Consider the following 23,072-nt stretch of genomic DNA (forward strand, 5'->3'; position numbering starts at 1 on the left):
TTTTTTTTTTTTGCTTTTTCGAAGAAACACAGTGAACGTTCATAACATTAAGCGATTCATATTATACAATTGTTAATTCTTGTCCGGTGAATGGTGGGTCAGTTTGACTCGATTTGGTCTCGCTTAGAAATGACAATGAAATTGTTTTCTTTCAACTAAATACAAACAATCATGTTTCCATGGTAATGATTATGTATTCAAGTGTATGTATGTGAGCATTGTGTGTGTAGGTATTGTACATCTTAAAAAAATGGATTAAAGATAATGATTAGAATGAACTTTTCAGGATGATCTTGACAACTAAGACAAGCTATAGCTCTTTTTTTTTTTACCTAAAATAGAGAAACAGGAAAGAAGAAAATATTTATGTTTTTAAAATTTGTATAAAAATTGCATATTTGCTTTAGGCGAAAGTACTCACTTTTTGTTGTACATAAATTAATTTTTCATGTAAGCTATTAAAATATCGCATTCTTTGTTTATTTTCCTTATCTTCCGCGTTAAAAAATGTTGCTATAACTTCATTTTATTTTCGCCTTTCCTTTTTTAATTTGTAATTTCGAGTTATTTATTAATGTAATTACTAATGTTCACACTTTTATGTACACATTAGTGAGACAAACTGATTTGGTTAACCAAAAATTTGCATCAATCAAAATGAAGTTTTCAATGTAAATAGTTTTAAAAATGTAGATATTGTAAAAGATAAAGGTATCTAAAAAATTGACAAAGTGATACAAGTTTAACCGAAATAAATCCGCATAAGGCGTGTAAAAAAATTGACTTCCAGTACGTTTTGTTTCGATATAAGTTTTTCCATTTCGAGAATTCAAATTGCAATTTGGTCAAGATATTTTTAAAAGTGCATCTAACTAGTTTAACCTAATCTAACTTTGCTTCTTATTGATAGCGATGTTTCTTACAATTGTTAACATATTTTTCAAACAATTCGAGAAGTAGTAAGAAAAATTTTTTGCAGAAAAAAATTTGATTCTGAATTTGTAGCCTATTTTTGAAGTTTCAAGGTCGAGGTTCACCTTGAAACGTCCATAGAACAGCTATAGTCTGCCTTCAGTTTCCAAAATTATAAATTACAATTCTACTGAAAGAAATACAGACACTCCTGATAAGTAATTTATTACTAATGAGTATTCATGTCGTAGGCGTATCAGACTTTGGTTATTTCTGTTTATAAATTGTATCGATATTATTGCAAGTAAGACATTTACTTGTACAGCCTGCAGAGGCGTTAAGTGAAAAACACGTAATTGTATAAAATGTGAGGGAGAAATATTGTTTGATTCGTGAACGAAACAACTCCTACTTATGTTAACATGGAAAAACGAGGAATTCCAACGAATTGAACTTGAAGACGCGAATATACGTCGAGTCAAATCGAAATTCTCTGCTTCTATTGTATCGCGGGTCAAATTGGCCCAACTTTCGCCGTTCAAGGATAAAACATTAACATGCACTGCTTTCGCACGTAACACTTACGTTTTCGTACCTAACGTATAAATGAAAGGTGTTCAAATAAAATAAAACAAAAGGGTCCATCGAATAAGAAACTTTACAAATTACTAAAAGAATACACTAGACATCCTAACGTTCTACTTAGGAATCAGACGTAACGGTGATTTATTAACAAACAATTTCTACCAACAGATTTTGTCGTGTGCCTGGCAAAGGGAGAATCCTATCCAGCTGTGGGACTACGGTAGCGGAAAGCTGCTCGTATCTCTAGAGCCCGACAGCTATTCCTCTCTGCTCTACTGTGGCAAATACGTGTCGAACATGTTTCTCGCTTGCGGCGGCACGGATGTCAATCTGTTCAGAGTGGTCGATTTGCGATCCCACGCCGTAAGTAAACGATCTTTCATCCAGATTCAATTTTAATACGCAGCATTCGTTATGACGGAGACGACGACGACAACGACGACGATTTATTCGTTTGACAGACGTTGGCGATGATCAGGAATGTAAGCGGTGGCACATACAGCTTGGACACTGGCCTAGTGAATCCGAAACACGCAAAAAAAACAAGGACCATCTCCGTGGTACCACAGCTCGCATTCTGCGCTGGTAGGCAGATCTTCGAGATAGACGCTCAACCCAGTTGACAGGTGATTTTCTTCGGCCTCAAAGTGGTGTATACAAAATGATCGTTTGCTGTGTTTTTAACGATTAAACTTTTCCACGAAAGCGAATATGTGTTTTCTCTTTGTAGTTCACCCGGCTGCGATATGATAATTCATGGTAAACGTATGGACATGAAAAATAATAATTCGAACCGTGCGTGGATTTGTTTATTACATCTGTCACGGAGCCAATGTTAGAAGAGAAATTTTCAATTTACTTTTGATCGAATACTACCTCTATGGTAGTTTCGTTTTAAAGAAAATAGCGAACAATCCATTTCGTGTTAAATTTTAAACGTAATTCACAGCATTAGCGATGTAACATTCTGCTTTTTGTTTTATTCTAATTCAGTGTGTTACAGTTTAATAGCATTCGCTCTCAGGATCGTTTCTCACCTCGAATACTCTGTCCGAGAGACAACAGCGATTAGAATGAACGTATGAGAAATTATTCGCAAAATTATCTCAGTAATAAAATATATTTCTACACACACACAGTCGTCGCGGTGCATCTTATCAAAAAACGAGCCTCACATTCATCATTATCATCATCATCATCATCATCATCATCATCATAATCATTATTATCATCATTAACATCAAGGGTGTAATATAAAATTGGTCGACATGGCTTTGCGAACACAAACAAAAAGGAACGGTCCGATGATATGTTTGAGAACGACGAACGCTGATATCGAGCCGTGTTTTCTTATTGTACTTTCTCCGGTTGTAATTGCGGTAAAAATCTTCGATAAACAATCGCCGTCACTGGTCGAAAAGGAAAACAAGCACGGACAAAAATGAAACGGGATAAAGAGTATGGGACGGCACGATTGAACCGAAAAGAAAAAAAGAAAAAACGAACAGGAAACGAGTAAGAAAGGAATTCGGATCGCACGTGGGGAAGCTTTTCACACGATATACAAAGTGAGTACAAAGAGAGTAGAAGAATCGATAATGATTGGTCGGAAAAGAATCGGGCCGGTCGAATCGTTCGAACGATTCGATGGTAGGTTCCTCCGGGGTTGAGGAACAGAGAGGGGGAAGGGGGTGGTATCGCTACTTTCGTCTCCTCGCATACTGTGCACCATCCTAATCACATTGTTCGCTCTAAAATACTAAATAGTACAGCTTAACGTTACACGTCGTCGTTCCGAGGTGTCTCTTTGTACAGAATTTCTGTCTCGCTTACGTCTCGGCGATCACAACGCGAACAGCAGAAGGAGGAGCCAGCATATTAGTACACGCGGGGCCCGGACCTTTCGTTCACAGCCTGACCGAGCCGACGCCATCTTCTTTCACGGTCGACGCTGGCTCCAACTTCTGCGCAACGCTCCCGCGCACAACACATCACGTTTGATTCCAAGCCCATTAGGTCTATAGGTGACGACACGTCGTAGGAATAACAATGTTTTCGCGTCTTCTTAGAATTGTTGCATTTCCAGCTTAAAAAAGTAATTGAACTAATTAAGAGCAGGCCAAGACACGTTTGACGATGAAGGAACATAAAACGTTGAAGGACCTTGAACGTGCCTTATTACAAATATGTATATAGTCGATGACGGTAGGACAAGGCACTTGTATATCTTTTCGATATTCCTTGTAATCGATGCGCCGTTTAAAATATTCATCGTTTTCGCCCTTTAATTAGTTTTCAGCAAATCGTTTAAAATACGCAGTATAATATATTTTTTATACGAAAATACTTTTTACAAGACGAATACGTAACATTCACGTTTGTTATCAATTATTAGCCAAGTTTTTTCACAAATCGTAATTTCGAGAACGATCCGTTCTTTAATGTATATCAACTAACATTTCGCAGCGATGCCGAATTAAATCTTACAAATCGTGGTGATTTTATTGCGTAACATACCTAAAACTACCGAAGACGAATAACTAGTAAATAAATTTATTCTCCGACATGGAATAATGCGTTGTCACCAAGATACAAGAAGCTTGTGCGTCATCCTCGTTCGAAGGAACATCGAAAAAAAATTCTGGTGCTCTGTCTTATCGTCGCAAAGCATATATATATATATATAAGTATAGGACATTCTCGCGAACAGTAAATTGTACATCGAAGATGGTGGGAAGTGAATTCTATATAAATCCTGTCCTCGTCGATTTCTCATCGACGCTTTGAAAAGGACGACCCTCGACTTGTTGGCATCAATAGAGATCACACAGTTTCACATCGTGGCCACGACAACACATACCCATGCATTCAGGTACGCGCGCTCAGATTTGACTCAATGGGAGAAAAAACAGAAACGTTTCCCTTTTACATGGTGTTGTAAACCGGACTGCTGTGCCTAGGCCTGACCTGCAGCCTGGAAAGAGGATGCGTTCTGCCGTGCTGTTGTTGCTTCTTGCTAGCTGCCACAACTCCAGCCGAGGGAACCGGTGGCCTGCCAGGTGCTTCCAGCACCTCGGTAAACAAAGGGGACGACGAGTGATTGTTGATCATGATCGGCGCTGACCTTCTACTGTATTCAGGAGTAACTTTCGATTTGTTATTAGCTGTGTGTTGCGAGTCTATCGACGATTCCCAATCCTTCTCTTTGTGCATGCGCAGCTGAATCTCCGAGGTTTTCCTCGAGTCGGTCGGTTTTACCTCGTATTTCCCTACCAGAACCCTGACCGACCGATCCTCCGAGCTATCCTGCGTAGGCGCCGCCGTTGTGTCGTTCGATTTCACTTTCTCTTTGGTTTCGGACGAGGCTTGAATCTTCGATTCGTTATGGGGGATCACCGGCGACGAGGGCAAACTTCTGATCTTCACGTCCCTTTTCGGTCGACCGACCGAAATCGACGAATCGTTCTCGAAACTGTTCTCCGGACTCTTCTCCAGCTTCGTTGACTTCGCCTCGAACTCCTTCTTGAGATTCTTCACGATACCAGAGGTACTTCGCGGGCATTCGGCATCCGGCGAGTCATCCACAGACAGGCAACGTTTGTTCAATATCGACTTGTTACTCAGATTCTCCAGGACCATCTTGTGGTGCTTCACCGAGGAACACTGTGTGGTGTTCACGACACACGGGCTCGAAGTTTCGCTTTCCGACCTGCAAGACCTTAACGACGACGGTAGATCCGAGTCCGAGGAAAGTGAAGACGGCGCTGGCGCGCTCGTCGACAGCCTCCCATCTTGACGTATCGCCGCTGGAGAGATGACGATTCCTCTGATAGGACTCGGAGAGTTTCTAGCAGGATCCACCTTCAAATTGTGCTCCTGGCTAGGCGAAGAATCCCTTCTTCGCGGTGTCGGGGACGCGGTGTGGTGTAGCAACACCGGATTATACGATTCTTCCTCGACGGGCAGTCTATCCTTGTCATCCGTGACGGAGGTTTGCGTACACACACGTTTCACAGTCCCAGAAGTGGTGTTCTCCTCGAGCTTCTGTTTGGTACGTTTCACGGTGCCCGGGTGCCAAGGTATCTCTTCCTTGTCGTAAGGAAAAAGACCACTGGAACCGAGCAAGTCCGACGGTCGCATGTCGTACGAACCCCAGGAACTGTTCCTCGAGGGCAGCGTGGCCCAGGAACTGTGCACTGAGTTGTTGTCTAAAACCACGGCACTGTCGTAACTGCTCCAAGAGCTCTGCCGGCTCGGAGAGTCTCTCGTAACCGGCTCTCCTTGCCTCTCCTCCCGGTCAAACACACGATCGACTTGCGTACTGAACGGATCTCCGTCCTTTCTTGTTTTTCGCGGCAACGTGTTACTAGGGTACACGGTTGTCGTCGTCGTCGCAACACACTCACTTTCCGCACTCACTTCCCCGTTAGTCTTACCGGTAATACACGAATTGGTACATGTTGCATCGGACGATGATGCAGTCCAGACTAGACATTCACTATTACTATCGATTTCCGTTTTCTTTCCTCGCTTCTCGCCGGGATCCCAGACGTCCTGTTTCACAGAGGCGTTCGACAACACTTCCGACGACGACTGTTGCGCGCCAAGCCCGTTCTCGTTCACACCGGAGATCGGACTCTGCGCAAGAGGTTTGCCGTCGGAATCGGAACTCGGGGAGGAAGGTTTGCTGCTCACCGCTTCGAACTGATTCGTCAGGTTCAGCACCAAGCCTTTCCTCCTCTGGCCCTGTTGCGTTTCTAACTTGCTGATGCGATTTTTCACGCTTGGTACGTCGGGCGAGGGACCTGGCAAATGAACGATCTTGTTCTGCGACACACTGTACGATTGTCCATTGCCGCATGGCATCAACACGTTCCGCGCTTCTTGCAGCATACTGGCTTTCTGGTTACTGGAACGAAGAAGGTCCTCCCTGGTTACTTCCGTGCTCCCTGACTTGTCGATGCTCTCGAGGGATTGTGAAAGGGGAACTGCGAGAAAGAAACGGGTTACGTTATAGCTCGGTGAACGAAGTAGTGCACGAGTATTTAGAATTATTTCTACGATACTACGAATTCGACAAATTACAGAATTAAGAATGTTTAACGATGACATAGAAAAGGATCTGCTTCACTTGCGTACTTCAAATATTTCCGACTTTGAAAATATGAATAAAATGCTTCAAGTATAGAACGTTTTATGTTCTACGATGTTTTTTCTGCGAAATTTCGAGATTATTGCTATTTTTTAGATCAAAGCTGCACCTTTCTTTGGTGTACGATAAGAAATGGTTTAGCGAAACACGATGCGCTTTAATTTGGAAATACTATATGACGTTTCAATTTTAAGTTTGTTTCTTGAACAATTATTAGGTGTACAAATTAATTTCGTCCCTTTTTTCACAAACTTCGATGCTGATTTACAAAAAATCGAAGACTTTTTCGAATCTTCGTATGACCTTTTTCCATTTATCAGATGAATTATATAGCTGAAAAGATACGACTGTTTCTAATCGATAAAGTCGTGAAAAGTTTGTGAAAAAAGGCACCAAACGAAACATTGAATATATTTTATCTGCAAAGCTTTGAGACTTTTTCGAATCTTCGTATGACCTTTTTCCATTTATCAGATGAATTATATAGCTGAAAAGATACGACTGTTTCTGATCGATAAAGTCGTGAAAAGTTTGTGAAAAAAGGCACCAAACGAAACATTGAATATATTTTATCTGCAAAGTTTTTAGTAAAGTCAGATTCTTCCATAAATAATGTATAGTTTCTTCAATATTTTTAAAAGATAGAATACAAAAGCGTGCTTGAAACTATTAACTTTCGATGTACTTTCTCCCATTCTTGACTACATTTCACCACTGTTTTATCAACGTTCTTTTCAACGCTTTCTTACACACCTTGTTTCAACGAAACTGTTCAGAATACTTTTATTTATATGAATAATGCTGATTTTTGAGCAGGTAATTTTTTCTAATACAATATCCGTGCTACAGAGTAGATGAATCACTCCCTTTGAATTGTGACAACGTTTCGAGCATCGAAAATATACAATACACAATGGATAATAAAATAACAATCATTATGCTAATGAAATGCAGGCATAAAAAAGTGAACGACTCGTTTACCATGTATCTTTGATTACCAATTACAAAACCAAATACGACATGTTTTGAATTGAAACGCAGTCAATTATACGTGTATCAAACGAATTTTTCAAATTAAATTTCTCGAAAATTAAATGTGATATGAAATATTCCATCTTAGATTTTGAATTTGTTCTTACAGGAGCAATTACATCACTATCAGATAATAAAATACCCAAATGATTCTTCTATGTCTTTATCAATATCGCCATGCAGTCCCCCTGGGTTCTGACACATCTAGATTCCTTTTATAATGGATCGGTGGATTATTGTATATACCGGGTGTCCTAATTTTTTCTGATCAAACTTCCTCAGTACGTTCAATAGGTATAAGCGAGAAGAAAATGTTATATAAACATGGGTCGTTTGAAGCTTTATTAAAAAGTTACAACAATAATCGTATTTCGTATTTCGTATTTTTGCTATAAATTTTTAACAAATCTTCAAACGACCTATGTTTATATAACATTTTTCTCTTACTTACACCTATAGAACATATTGACAAAGTTTGATCGGAAAAAATTGGGACACCCTGTATATCGGCGGATCTGGATCTCCTTTAAGAACTTTTGCATTACTTAGGAGACTATTTAATAGCACGTGCAGTAATTAAATCTGTGTCACTGTGTTTTTCTAAGTGCATAGATTGGAGACGTTAAAATTTTATAAAGAAAGCCTGAAGAAACAATATTTATGCTTGTAACATATCTATTTCATTACACCAAATAATCCAAAATCTCTTGTTTCTCACTATAGACGATAAATATCAGCAGAAATATTTCAAATGCGTTAATTACGTGAAGCAGTATAGACGTGTTTAGATCCTATTAGTATAATTGAACGCGGGATAAAACAATTTTTATAATCAGCTCGTTAACCATAAAGTTCATTATAAGAAAATTTGTTCAGCAAAGGAAGAAAAAGGAAAATTTTCGATGATGATACGAAAGACTAGAAGAATGCTACGTACCAGAAGGCAACATGGTGTCACTAATTTTTACGTTCGGCGACCAACTTTTCGGCCTCTGGCTGGTCTTCTTCAGTTCAGAGCCCGAAACACTTTGCAAGCCGTTGTCTATGTTATCCGTTTTCTGCTCTTTCTTCGACTGATCCTTCGTCGAGGTGGGAGATTTCAAATTCGTATCTGACTTCGACCTCTGAAGCTTCTCTTTGTTCTTCATCGCGTCCAGTATGCCCTGATAGGTCTCCAACTGTATCAGGAAGCTGTTGTTCGGCTTGATGCAGTTCCGTTTCTCCTTCACATGCTTCCAAGCCTGGGAAAAGTCCCAATTGTACGCTTTCATCGCGTACGCGATCACCACCGAGGCGGATCTGGATACTCCCATTTTGCAATGTACCAGCACCTTCGAACCCTCCTTCTTCGCCTTCGTGATATATTTGAACGTGTCGTCCCAGTGCTTCAGCAAGTCGGTCTTCTCGTCGTCATAAACGCGCACGTTTAAATACGTAAACATCCCAGGGAAGAAGTTGTCGATTTCCCGAGTTACGTTCAGGATATGCCTGACACTGCAGGCAACAATAGCTCGTATGAAAAGATTCACGAAGAAGTTGTAGGTAATATTTATGGAGGACATTAACACGTTAACTGCCACGTCAGTGGGACACAAGAAAATTTTTCACTATTCTAAGCACAGTATTATATTATGCTTTATTATTATTATTTTTTAATTCAGAATAATGTAGGAACAAGACAGAAAAATTTCAAGGGAACCAACGGGAATCGAACTCGGGACCCTCGGGTTAGCAAGCCGAGGCTTTGCGCACTACACCAGCTACTCCCTCTCTACTTTCCCTGGTCGGTTTCCTATTTGAGTATGGAGGCCCCGATACTACAATAATGTCTAGTTAGCTATGATGTTCGAAAATTTTAGTCGACAACATTCATGTTACTTTAATTTTTCCAAGCATTTGAGGCCCTCCGGTCACCGATGACCACCGTAGTTCCATGGAGGAAACAATCTCCGGTCACAGGTGACCAACGTGACAGTGAACGTGTTAAGCGAACGCTAAATCGACTTCCTTAAAATCATGTTAATAGGAAGTTTGAAAAATACCAGAGTGAGTTAGAAATCTTTGAGAAGAAATAGGTTTGTCTACCCTAAGCTACGAGTAGCTACGATTGTCACGTAAAATGGACAGTGCAAACCTTCTCAAAGATATACATCGATCGACATAGCGAAACTTTTTGAATCTTATAAGCATCCTTCACTGGCGTTGCTGCGTTGTCTGAATGCAAAGGCTTAAAATTTTGCAAAAAAGTCTATTTCAATCTCTCGTATCTTTTACAAGTGCTTTGAAAATGCTTCCATTCGAAATCTCAATCTGCTGAATGTTATATTAATGTAAAGTCATTCAGGAAGTCGATAAGTCGGTTCAAGACTTTGCATAGCAGTTTTGTGGAAAGGTGATGCATTAGGCGGTGAGCATTGAAAAAGCTCAAAGGACTGGAATAAGGAGGGTAATAACGAGAAGAAAGGAACTTACCCATTCTTCTGGAGCTCCTCCAAGTTGCTCGCGTTCCACTCACTTCCTAGGTAAACGTGGTCAAATATTTCAGTCGGCGCGTCCATTTGACCCAGAATGGTGAGCATCTCTTGATCGATGAATGGCTTAAACTCCCCAAGATCCATGTCGAGGTCTTCCTCGAGACGACCTCGAATGTACTTCGAGGTTACCTCGTCGAGGTCCACGGACATCATGATCTCCTTCAACGTCGATCGGATCACACGTTCAGTCTCGTCCCTTTTTCTGGGTCTGTCGTGGTAAAGGGAGAAGTACGTATTTAGAAAAAAAAAAATATAATTTACAGAGGTTAAGGGTTGCCCGTGAACCATTTAACGTAGAAGAATTTTATTTCGCGTAGTGTTTTGGGAATACAGGGAATGCCATTTCGAAGTTACTTTACTCTGTTCAGTATTTTGTATTTTGTAAGATATACACTCTTGATTTTTATTGTATATTTATACTTGGTGCGTTCTTTTCGAATCGCTATAATAAAATTTTGGGAACACGTTCTCAAGGTGTTACACTTTACGAAAGTACAACAAAAACAAATGAATTTCTCGACCCCTCCGAATGAAAATACCCCCTTAAGTGTTAACCCTTTGCGGTCCGAATAGTCCAGTTAATCTGCACTCAATCGGCCACTGTCGGGCTGTATCGTGTAGTTTGCGTTTAATATTTATTAGTTATAAAATATTAAGTCTCAGTATAATATCAGTGCATAAAGAAATGGTTTACTATAATTTACAATCTATCCTGATAGTACGATACCCGAAGGCAAAAATTCGTATATCGAGTCTGACTCATCATAGACCCGCAAAGGGTTAAGTCATACGAGATTGAAGTTTCAGTTTCATTTTTATGAGCAATTTTTCCATCGAATTAGACAGACTGGCTCGATTTCCTGCTGCAAGATTCATGTTTTAAGCAGATGGGGGAGAAACGCAGAAACTGGAAATAATTGAAGGATAGCAATAAAGGTGTGTCCCGCTCGTATGTGAGCTATCATCAGGAACGCCAGAAATACGTCAACAAACCACCGACTTTGGCAAAGCACCAGGTTAAATTCGCGTCGACGGCCAGCTGTTCCTTGATCGGTTCTTCGTCTCGCTGGCAACGCTTTAGCGAATGCCGCGAAAAGTATCCGTGCGATCTTTAAACGTCTATGTACTTAAACCCGTCAATTTTTTTTCCTATCGTGATTAAAACTTTCGTGTTTTTACTTTTCGGTGCTTCTTGCCAATTAGCGTGTGCACATTACAACTTTCGACAATGACAGCATATGAAACATATTTAATTGGAATTTCTTTCGAGATTAAACGAGTTTCAGTTAAGACCACAATTTATTCGAAAATCCGAGCAAATGCACTTTTCATCTTAAACTGTTTAATTTTTTTGCAATATTGAAACACTTGCGAAGCGAATCGTGCATAAAATGTTACAAATGTGAATTTAATTTTTGAGATTTTCATTTCAACCCTAATTCTAAGTATTTCTTTACGAAATTGTAATATGTATATTATTTGCCACCTGTCACAGTACGAGTCAAGAAAAGTTCCAAAGGTTAAACATTGCATAAATTCGCGTTAGCTAATATTTGTTGTATTAAAATCTTACAGTAGTTTGCACAAACGATGAACACGTTCTTCCAGAATAGAAACCGGTTTAGCGACTAATTCATACGCTTCGTTGGCCAATTAACATCCTCGTTCAAAGTCACAGTAATCACTGGGATTTCAGATGTTCACTTGCAAAATTAGCGCAAAACAAACACCGGCACCAACAGTGACCGGTGACGATACACCAAGCTATGAAAGCTCTTTAAACGAATTAATAATGTCGAACGTAGGAGGAGCTTGAGGTTATTTCGACACTAAAGTGGATTTGAAAGTATTAAAAAATGTTAGACATTGTGTACGATGAAAATATCCAGGCTTCGAGAAACAAGATTATCGACAAACTTTTGTTTCTACATTTTTTTTTTATAAATTATACGAACCTTCCTATTTTTCTTTTCTCTTCTCTCTCTTCTGAGCCAAACTATTAGGTCGTTACATATGATATGGCGGATTCATTAACACGTTCCGTGCCGCGTGGGTCGCATATGCCCCACTCCGGACATTTGGCCTTTTCCTTCCGCTGACTTAAACTATGCAACTACGGCGACAATTTGTTAAAACAAACATTTTTCCTTTGCTCTACAGCGTATCTTAAACGTTACCCTTTTCTCGATAACAATGATCTTTGCAATCTTATAAATATTGGAAGACATATATAGAGTGAGAAGCAAAACTGTTAGTCTCGACAACGTGGGGAGCATACGACCGAAAATTGGTCCGGCATGGAACGTGCTAACGAAACCTCAATAACGTAGTCAGAACTAATCTTTATTTATCAAAACAAATTCTAGCAGATTCGACACATTTTTGCCAACGAATTACAAATGATTTCAGTCTATTATCATAGAAATCTGAATATCGGTAACAAATTTCACAAATGCATCCTTAATAGTCTTTCCTATTACAAATGCTTCTACCAACGTTGTGTTGTCCGTTCACTAGCTCTTCCTATCTCAAATGCAGTATGCATTAACATTTCATAGTGTCCCTTCTGCACCATGCCCCAGTTTAAATTCGTAAAAGGAAGTCACCGAAATCTGATTAGAATCCGTTTCCCACTTTTGACGTAACCTTAATCTAGCTCTGCCAGCGAAACAAGTGTTGCATTTAAAACAGCAGACTGTAGGTTTCACTTTTTTCACATGACAATCACCATGATTCTAATTTATTAAAAAAAACAACGGAATCCGCCAGCATGCGAACACCGCCATTTCGTGTGCAACGACCTAATAATTTCAAGACAACAGCAGAACGTCTTGAAATTTTTCGATACTATCGCTTCGAAACGTGTCGAGAACTCGAGGAGAATCTTTTCCGAATTTCAGCTAAACGATAAGAATGAAGAAACTTACTTGGTGCGTACGCTGTCCGGCGACGGTGGTCTTCGGGATTCCAGATTGTCCATAGCATGCCATTCGTTGAGACACGAGCGATCGCTTTCAATTCGTTGTTCATAGTAATTGACCCAGTCGTGTGACAGGCCACCCAGGAAATAGTTCTGCTCACGTGCCTTACTCGATACCTTGTGCAACGTCTGCAAAGCCGACCTGTGCAAAAATTTCACCAAGATTTTAAGAAAAGACCGTCGAGTTGAACGCATTTTAAAGAAAATATTTTGTACGCATATTTCAAGCTTGAGGAATTATTTTCTGTCTATTTTTGCATTGTAGCTGCGGTCTCGTTGTATCAATATACAGGGTGAATCACGAAACGTGAGCAGCTTAGATTATTCCGTTGTTAGTGGACCGATTGGAAATTCTTTTGTCTGGTGTAACATGGTTCAAAGAGAGCTTTAAGACGATCAAAATTCTTTATCGACTCATTCTTTCGGAGTGTTCAAGGTCACCTTTAGTTTTTTGTAGGTCAACCTATACATCTTTTTCACCTATCATTTAGCGAATATTGAGACAAATTTGGCAAGAATTGTAACAAGTGAAAACTCTGAAAAGAAATGAGTTGATAAAAAATTTACTATAATTATCTTGAAGCCCTCTTTGAACCATGCTATACCAGACGAAAGTATTTTTAATCGGCCTACTAACAACAGAATGATCTAGATTGATTACGTTTCATGGTTCACCTTGTATAGTAATTAATTGATACACTACACTAAGTAATTTGTCAATTTTTTTTTCCATTATTTATGTTATTCTCAAGACCAAATAGCTGGTAAAGGACTTTAAGGGGTAAATCCACTAACACAGTTCGATGGCTTGTGCACTTGCCCTACAATCTTTTAAGGGGATATCTGCTCGAAAGTGTATGAAAAATGGGCTGTTTTTGTGATATTTTTTCTTCCATGCTAAGAAGCCTACATAATTCTAACCTTTCTTCCTTCTTCTTTTAATTCATATAAGGCGATTATGGTAAAAGAAGAAAAGGTAATTTCATAATCTCGATAACTATTTAAAAGAAATTCAATTCCACCGTTAAGTTTAAAATTACAAATTGCAACGTATTTCAGTAACCGACTAATACATTAGTTTTTAAATTTCTCTTGATGAAGAGTCGCGGAGACTGTTTCAGAAACTAATCGAGTAGCAGCACACTTAACTTTCTTTCTCAAAAGTCTCTACGAAGAAAATGAAATCATATTGCAGCAATTTTTGAAAAATTTCTAAATCTCCCAAAAGATTAACAAAAATACGGCAAGACATCTCACGATAAGATAAGCGTGAAATACTTGCCTCGTAGGAAAACAGAAACTTTCAATCGAACATTTTATCACAGCCATATTGAATTTATTAACCCTTTGCAGTCGAGTGGCAACTGACATTAAACAATCGTCACTTGGTAAATAATTAACGAAGACAGAGAACAGATCTACGGGCCTCCATAAATTTCTTCACCACGGTGAAATAGAGAATACGTTGAATATTTAAATAAAATAGTATACTTTATTTCTACGTTTGAAAAAATTTCGAAGACCCGGGATGCAACCTTTCCTACAGAAAAATCACCTCCGAGTGCAAAGGGTTAGACGACACGAAATAAAAATAAAAATTCTCAAGGGAGTGTTTTAACGTGGAAATTTGGACGGTTTCACGGGTCACCGCGAGAAGGTAAGCGAAAACTTGTCACAAGCTTCTCCGTAGGCAAGTAAAGCTTACACTGGCAAATAAACAAGGTCGAGAATGGACAAAGAGAATTACTTATCTTGAACGAGAACCACTTCCGTTTCCAGGCAAGAGGAAATGAAAGACGTAAGTACTACTCGGTTGCTTTTTCCCCGCACTGGTTCTGATCTTTATCAAGCCAAGATAAACACACTGCTCGTGTTACGGTCGGCGCAACTTTATTACAGTCAGGTGGAAAGATTCACGTAGACGCAAGGACTATGACAATATGTTACAGTTCAAATGAAATACTCCTTAACAAATATTTGAGAATGCTGTCTCGTCCTATTATCACCTCGACAAACTTACCTTGATACACTGTACAGAGCTGGAAAGAAGTCTCGTGGAGGGATTGCGGGTCTGATTGGGTCACATCCTTGTAAGCCCACCTTTTCTAACACAATCGTAGATATAGGGCACATGTATTGTTACCATTGGCGGACAGCGATAACATCGACGAATGGAATTATTTAACCCTTTGCACAATGGGAAAAAGTGGTATTCAAAATTGGTATTCAGTATTTGTTACAAAATTGATGAAATTTTTGAAAACTAACAGAAATATGTTCACATATGTTGGCAAATATAACCATTTTATTTGAATATTTAATGTATTTTTCATCAGAAGATATTACTTTATTTACCAAATGGTAAACAATAATGTCGCTTCTCAGTCGCGACTCGAGTGCAAAGGGTTAAAATTGTGCGACGTGAGATTTAGGCGGCGCGTGTGAAGTACCTCTTTTACTCCTACGCTGTCCTGTGAAAAATCTTTCCAGCTCTGGATAGTACCTTACAAGGGAAAAGTTCCGTGATACGAAAATTCAAAAAACTGTTAAACTACATAAATATAGGTGTAGTTCAAGTGACGCTAATTACGAAATCATTTTTTGTCTCGGCAGTAAAACGGTCCAAGGAGTGAAACCACCCCTGAAAAAAATGGCGAGTTTTCATATTATTCGTATTCTTGCGCACCGCAATTCTTTCGTTTAGAATTTCACAAGGTCGTAACCGAGGTGCTGGCCAATTAAAAACACGCTAAAATTAGGGACAGAAAAGATAAATGGATTCAAGTTAGTACTTTTTTTTCTTTTTAATCATGACTTGTTCGAAGGATATTTAAACTAACACTGACGTTATTAACTTTTAGCCCGAGATTACTTTTTGAAATGAAAGTTGTCATCGTCGTAACAGCTTGTAAATTCGGGTAAATTTGTAAACACGTAGTCGAAAGAAGCTCTCTCATTGTAACCAGTTAAATTGCTCGGCTCGATTGCCTATTGATCGCAACCAACCATCTCTAACGTAATTTTAAACCGAATATTTTCTTCACGATCGTTCAAAGAATCATTCTCGATTCGTCTCTTTTCCATTTTTTTGTTCACGGTTGAATGCACAGCGAGGTAGAAAGGTTGCGGGGCGTTTTTCGATGGATGACGATATATCCAAGTTAAAGGAAGATCTATCCGTTCCTGTTTTTTTTTTTTTTTCGTGCCAGAAAAACAACAACTCCATGACAAATGTTTCCCAACCATGTCTGACTACCTTGATAAATGGAAAAATCCTAAAGCATCGTCATCACGATCGTTCAACCGTGAACAGGTCCAGCAAGGGAGTACCGTGCCCAAGGGGGAAGCTCCTATTCGTTCCTTGCACAATTTTGATGCCGAAAAATTGTGCAGGAACCGAGAAAAAATTTCATGGACCCAACCGGGAATTGAACCCGCGACCTCACGGTTGGCAAGCCAAGACTCTGCGCACTACGCCAATAACGCCCTCTCTACTTCCCTTCGTTCTTACTCCTTATAGCTTCGGTACGGTGACCCAAATCCCGAAATTGTTCTTTCATTTCTCTCATTCATACTTATTACGACTTTTTGGCAGTTGAATGTAGAACGAATTTTTGACGTGTCTCACTCTACACGTTACGACGACATTTTTAGAACTACGAATATACAGGGTGGTGCAAAAAAACTTGTCCACCTGGTATATTTCCGGTGTTTGCAATAATATGGAAAAATGTTACATACAGAAGTTGCACGATATGGAGGGGAACATAATGTGATGAGAATATTTTTTACATGAGTGCAGGCGTAGAGGAGATTTCATAGCTATTTCTATTTTCTTTAACGGGATATTTCTCTCCGTCGAATGTTGAAGCCCAATATTTTCACCTATTGTTAAAGGTCACCGAAGATCGTAAAATAATTATTATTGCGTTCGAATTGTGAAACCGTGGGTAAACCTTATCATCGCAGGGTTTATTTTAGCAAATACTGGAATTTATTGATTCTTACTTTTATGTAAACAGATAGTCATGCCGCAGTGTTTACGTTCTGTTAGCCAAGATAATCAACGTGAAGTTTTATTTTTGAGGAACAAGTGGATACGATCCTCGTCTATGGGCAAACTCGTCCAAATGTACTCAAATTCGTTAAAAAAATGTTGTCTATCGAGAAACACCGACGCTATACCGGAAAATATGAGACAACGGATTACCGAAGCATGCGCTGGAATAAATTCAGAGAAGATAAAACATGCACGTAATTCAGCGATACAAAGATTGCAGTTTTGCATTGACGCAAATGGTCAACACTTCGAACGTCTTCTGCAATGTAAGAGAATTTATTTTACCACCGCATTTGACACCGAACGACCTTTAATGACAGCATGCTGAAATCGCCACGACAGCGGTTATCTGTCGGTGTTAAAAAAAAATAGAGATGTCGTGGAAATCTCCTCTGCGCCTCAACCCACGTAAAAAGTATTTAACCCTTTCGCTACGTGAGTGGTAAATTTTTAACCACGGCTGCAAAATTTATTTTCGTTGCATCGTTTTAAAATTCGGTTTACTAAATTAAGGCGAAAAGGATAAAATTAAGTACTAAATTAAGGTGAAAATGTGCACTAAAAGGCTCCAACAGTATACTGCGAGCATATTTTTAAAACGCCTATAGGCTTCAATAGTAAACTAAAATTGTAAAAGAGCAACGCACATTTCACAAGATCCACGATCGATTGCTGAGCCATTTCAACTGTTTCACCGACCACGTTTATCACGAAGAAAGAGAGATTCCTCGAAGCAGGATCAAATAGATCCTTTTCAGGACGAGCTCTGCTAGAGCCAGAACGGTTTTAGGTTGGTTCCGTGTGTTCCACAGGTTTATGCGTTTCTCACACTCGCGACGAGAGTGAAAAACGAGGCAGCAAGATTCCCGGCTGGTCAAGATTCCCGTGGAAAGCGGAACTGTAACGTTCCAAGGATTCCAACGTCCAAGAGGACGCTAGAAACGCGTGCGTCGTTTTCTGGTGTGATTCGCGGGATAGTTTACAGACCGCGTTCCCTAAGAAACCACTAACGACAGATTAGCCGCGATAAATGGCAGAAGACGAACGGTCGTCACTTGTTTCCCCGACAGTAAAGATAACTAGTTGGCTGCGGTTACGCGTTCGCCGATTCGTTTGCACCTGATGGCAAATACTTCCGAGGGCCACGGATGTCCTTCCGCGTACTTCGCGGTTCCTCCAACGCCCTCGCTTGTCCGCCGTTTGTCGAGCCCTCCGATAAAAGCCTAACTGTTAAATAATATGCAATGTTTAGAGTCGCATCGACTGCTAAAGTTTCAGTCGCACAACGTTACGTTCGAACATGTCGAAATCGAGGAAGAAATTTCCAAGTTATAACGAACGACAAGTAAGTACCTGTTTCTTGTTCAGACGAAATCTTTTCACAGTCTGCGCAGAGATCGAGGTGAAAAGAAAATCGAAGCTGAAGAAATCCTTTCGCAAACCCGGCACGGATAGGTACTTGAAGAAATTTAAGGAACGTCGTGATCGGTTATCCGGCGCAAAGTAGCGAAGTTCTTAGGCAACGATGAAGCAACTACTCGAACGATCAACAGTTTTTCGACAAATGATCGCCTCGGGCAGCGACGTTTTGTCGGATATCGCCGAGAATTCATCATGGTTCGCTTCGATTCTCGAACTATCGACCTTGCTCGTAAGAGAAATTCGTAGGTTCCCGTTACAAGATCTTCCGAGAGCTAAATCTGTCTCGTGAAATGTCGAGCATCGAGACTGTTCACGTCGAGGTTAATTTCGTATCGGAATAAGGAAATATGCTTCTGTAACGAAATCGTGACTCTCGCTTAAATTAATCTAGATCTTCAATCGGTGAAACGAATAAAAATAAATTCCTAGATTACATTTTTTTCAAAGATACTATTTAAGAGAGTAACCACGCAAAAATAATAATTCATAAGAAAAATTAAGAGAAATTAAAAAGAAAACAGAATTGGTAGTTTTAACTGTCAGTATCATATTTTTAATAGTGTACTTTTGTTTTTTGTTTCATCTTTGTTATTTTCCTTGTTGGAGAATATACTTTGTTTTATCAGGTGCAATTTTTATTAGCAGAGAAACTTCCTACGTTAGTTTACAAATTGTTCTTAAGTTTCAAATGCACAGTCGAAGAATTTTGGCAATTCTTAATACGAAAATTTCTTCGTCTTAATTATTATATCTAATAATTATATTACCCAGATCTAATAAAGGTCGCCTCAATTATTTCATTTTATTATACCGTAGCCTACTGTAATTACAATTACAAGTTTGCTTACTTTTATATTGGAAATGGGTTATGGAATTAAATAGTCTTTTATCTTTGTAATATACGATTTTATTTACGGTCTCAGAGGAAACGTCTTTACTCTATTGAATCTTCTGAAGGACTGTTTCTAGGCACCAAAAAGAAAGTTGGGGTCCCCTTATACCTAGAAACTGTTTACGTTATGGTATGGCATTGTGCAGTGAGTGACTCGAAGACGAACACCAGATGCATCTGGTGGAAGTCCCAGTGCCATTGTTTAAAATAACCCGGAGACATTTTTGTCCTCACTTGATTATTTCCATAGGGTGTTGTTAGAAATAATCCAACATTTTATAATTAGAAAATAATTACTACTGATAAGAGACGCATCGTTGACAAAAAATTCCAACGAACGTCGTCTCTTGTTGGTCCATTAAAACAATAAAATACGAGGGTCGTTTAATAAGTAAAGAGACAAACGCCTGTTGTTTCAAAATGAAATTCAATATATTTCACAATTTACCTATTTTTCGACATAGTCCCTCCTTACAATTCCGCTCTTATCCCATTCTCAGTAGCAAAGAATTCTTTGTCTCGTTGCTTGAGCCAGTTTTCCACATTGATTTTCACTGTTTCGTTGCTGTCGAAATTGATTGCACAAAAGAGGAGTTCAAAAGAAATCTAATTTTTCATTATTTTCAGTTGTTTTTGTATACTGAAATTGTTGTCAAACAGCTGTTTTAAATGGGCAACAGGGATGTCAACTTACGATTTTAATTGTATCGTACTTCTTATTCAGATATATTTCGAACTGAAGTTCTTTGTCTCTGTACTTACCGAATGACCCTCGTATATTACAAAATATATTAGGAAACTTTTGCAGCATCACTTTCGCGATAAATGCCCACAGGTGGAACAACGACTGTAAATTTTTGCACCGTATGTTTCGGATATGATTTCGCAACTGTTTGGAGCGAGAGTAAATCGCAGAGAGAGGGCGAAGGCTTCTGTTCGAGTACATCTAAGGGTATGCGGCTCTAAATCTTGGTATTCAAGTGTTTCGCAAGTGTTGCAACATTGCTTGCGAACCGAGATTGCAAACTTGCGAAGCAGATGAGCCTACAGATGAACTACTGTCGTTTTTCAATGTAAATGTTTCGTCAAAAACTGCACGCGAAAGTCCGTTTCGTATTTCCCATCGTTAACACGTTGTATTAGGTCATTCCGTAAGTTGGTGCCGAAAGCGAAAAATATTTTAACGAATATCCAAGGAAATATTACAGCGACGACATAATGATCTTACAAAAAGAAAAGTTGTGAAATGAGAAAGGTTTAAAGGTTCGTTGGAAATATTGATCTAAGTTACAAAATTCGATACAACCCTAATCTTTGGTTTTAGCAAGCAAGCATTTTCGCAAAATAAGTTCGAATGAGATGTACGAAGATTTTTTTGACTGAATGTATTTTTTCATTTCATCAGCGCCGTTTCGTTACTGAAAGAAGATGAGGAATTTCGGTAATCTGAGAATTAAAAAGAAATTTGGAACTTTGCAGAGATATAGATCAATTGACGCTAATAACGCAATAATTTTCTGTTTCGGTAGTAAAACGGTTCTAGGGATGAAAATACCCCCTGAAAAGAAAAATGTGAATTTTCATATTATTGTAAATATTTACAAGTGTGGCTTTTGATGTTGTGCATCGTGGTGGTAAAGAATTTTCGAAAAACATTCTTTTTAAGAAATTAACAACGGAGTAAATTTTGGACAAACCGTTTTTCAAAAATTCCTTTTACCACCGCAAAAAATGGTTTCGTTATTAGCGTTAATTGAACTCGATTTTTTTTTAATTTTCGGGTTATCCAACTTTCTTTGCGAGAGAGAAATAGATAGTAGATGAAATGTTTGCAGCCCAAGTATTATTAAAATGTGTACCATTGTAGAATTGAAATTCATTGGGCAAGATCGAAGGAAATCTCTTCCATTGGAAAATGTTCAATAACTTCGACGTGATTTCGACCCTTCCTCAGGGCAGAATTTCTCATAAGGCGCGTTAGGCGCAAGCTGGGACCACAAACCTTACTCCTCACAAACAATATAAAAAAACAGCCTAGAAACACTCGTATTTAAATATTAAATTTACAATATAAAAACAAGAGGCCGCTATTCATAAAAATTTCTGCAAGTGTCCTCTAGGAGTATCCCAGGGAATCCCATGCAACTTGGGTACATACTTGGAGTATCTGAAGTGAATAAAACATTTGGTCACCAAAGTAAATTCCAAGTGACTCAATTATTTTCAATAAACTTAAAAAGAAATGTGCGTGCATTTGATCAACACTAGGCTTACGGGACGCGGGATTTTCACGCATTTCCAATTTCACAAGGAAAATTACAGATACCGTTTACATAAATATACAATATCACATAGTTTCATTTATAATATGTTGTTTTTCAAAGACATAATAAGAAATGTCCGTAAACCCAGTGTCAACTGAAATATACTTCTCCTTTCGAGGCCTCGAAACGACGTTGCGCCGAGGGCCCCAAAAGGTGTAAACGCGGCTCTGCCCTTTCTACAGGGTAGGTACACCTGTATTATCAGGGAAACGCAGCGGTGGATCTATCGAACGTAAAATTATATTTAGCCACCACGAGGTGCACTTAAGAGCCAGTTTATTTTTATCGCTATCTCGAGATAGCGTACGATGCTCTTAGGATCCTAAGAGTCTTATAGATCGGGCAGTTCTTTCTCTTCTACTCCTCCGCGACGATTAAACAAAACCGTTTCCGGCTTTTTCAGGGCTCGATTGACGGAACGTCAGACTCATTCCTCGGCCTGTCGACCAGCAGCCTTTCGATGCTTTTGCGTAACTGACAGCAATCATCACAGCCGAGGACGCTAAGTGTATTTATAATTAAACATTTTACGTAACGCGTTCACATTTAACCGGTACTGATTCTGTCGATAAGTCGGTTCACCATCGAACGATGCCAATTGCGAGCCTCGAGGAACAAAGGGGAATTTCAATCGGGTAAGAAAGTTTGTAGGTGAGAAAGAAGTGAAATTAACTTAGCTGGAGAAAAATTGATCGTGCACTGACCTAACTTAAAACTTGAGAGTAACGATATTTCATCGATACAGTGTTAGGTCCATGCGAGAGTTTCCATCGCTTGTAAATCGATGGTACGAAAAGGCACTGTATGCTGCATTTCTTATGTAAATTTTCACCGTTGGTATTTATACTGAATACAGTATTAATATTATATTATTAGTATTCATACGACGACTAATTACAAATATGACAAAAATTAAACACATATTCTCCAGGAAAATTCGACGGGAACTTTCGCAAAGACCTGATAGAAATACTGATAGAACACGATCTTTGAAGAAACAGAGCGAAAAATTCGAAGGAAGAAATTGAAACTTCAGGAAGTAAACCAATATAAAGAATAATTTATAGAAGAAATGGCAGGGATTTTAATTGCTATAGAAAACGGAGCGAAGAATTCGAAGAAAGAAATTGAAACTTCAGGAAGTAAACCAATACAAAGAGTGATCTATAGAAGAAATGA

The 23,072-nt window shown here is 39.0% G+C and overlaps 2 protein-coding genes across 4 annotated transcripts in view; one reads left to right on the plus strand and one right to left on the minus strand.

Moving 5' to 3' along the window:
• The window catches only part of LOC108573013, a 4,868-nt gene extending 2,368 nt beyond the window's left edge, over positions 1-2,500 (plus strand). Inside the window, 2 exon segments of the mRNA XM_017935370.1 lie at positions 1,598-1,860; positions 1,959-2,500. Coding sequence (XP_017790859.1) covers positions 1,598-1,860; positions 1,959-2,120 — 425 coding nt within the window. The 3' untranslated portion in view covers positions 2,121-2,500.
• Positions 2,501-4,106: 1,606 nt separating this feature from the next.
• The window catches only part of LOC108573054 (protein phosphatase Slingshot), a 192,697-nt gene continuing 173,731 nt past the window's right edge, over positions 4,107-23,072 (minus strand). For all 3 annotated transcript variants that reach the window (XM_017935414.1, XM_017935415.1, XM_017935417.1), the window contains 4 exons: positions 13,143-13,337; positions 10,154-10,423; positions 8,619-9,175; positions 4,107-6,485 (listed from right to left, as the gene is read on the minus strand). In XM_017935414.1, coding sequence (XP_017790903.1) covers positions 4,423-6,485; positions 8,619-9,175; positions 10,154-10,423; positions 13,143-13,337 — 3,085 coding nt within the window. In that variant the 3' untranslated portion in view covers positions 4,107-4,422. The remainder of the gene's footprint in view (positions 6,486-8,618; positions 9,176-10,153; positions 10,424-13,142; positions 13,338-23,072) is intronic.

This window comes from Habropoda laboriosa, unplaced genomic scaffold, assembly GCF_001263275.1.
Source record: "Habropoda laboriosa isolate 0110345459 unplaced genomic scaffold, ASM126327v1 scaffold89, whole genome shotgun sequence".
NCBI classification, from domain to species: domain Eukaryota; kingdom Metazoa; phylum Arthropoda; class Insecta; order Hymenoptera; family Apidae; genus Habropoda; species Habropoda laboriosa.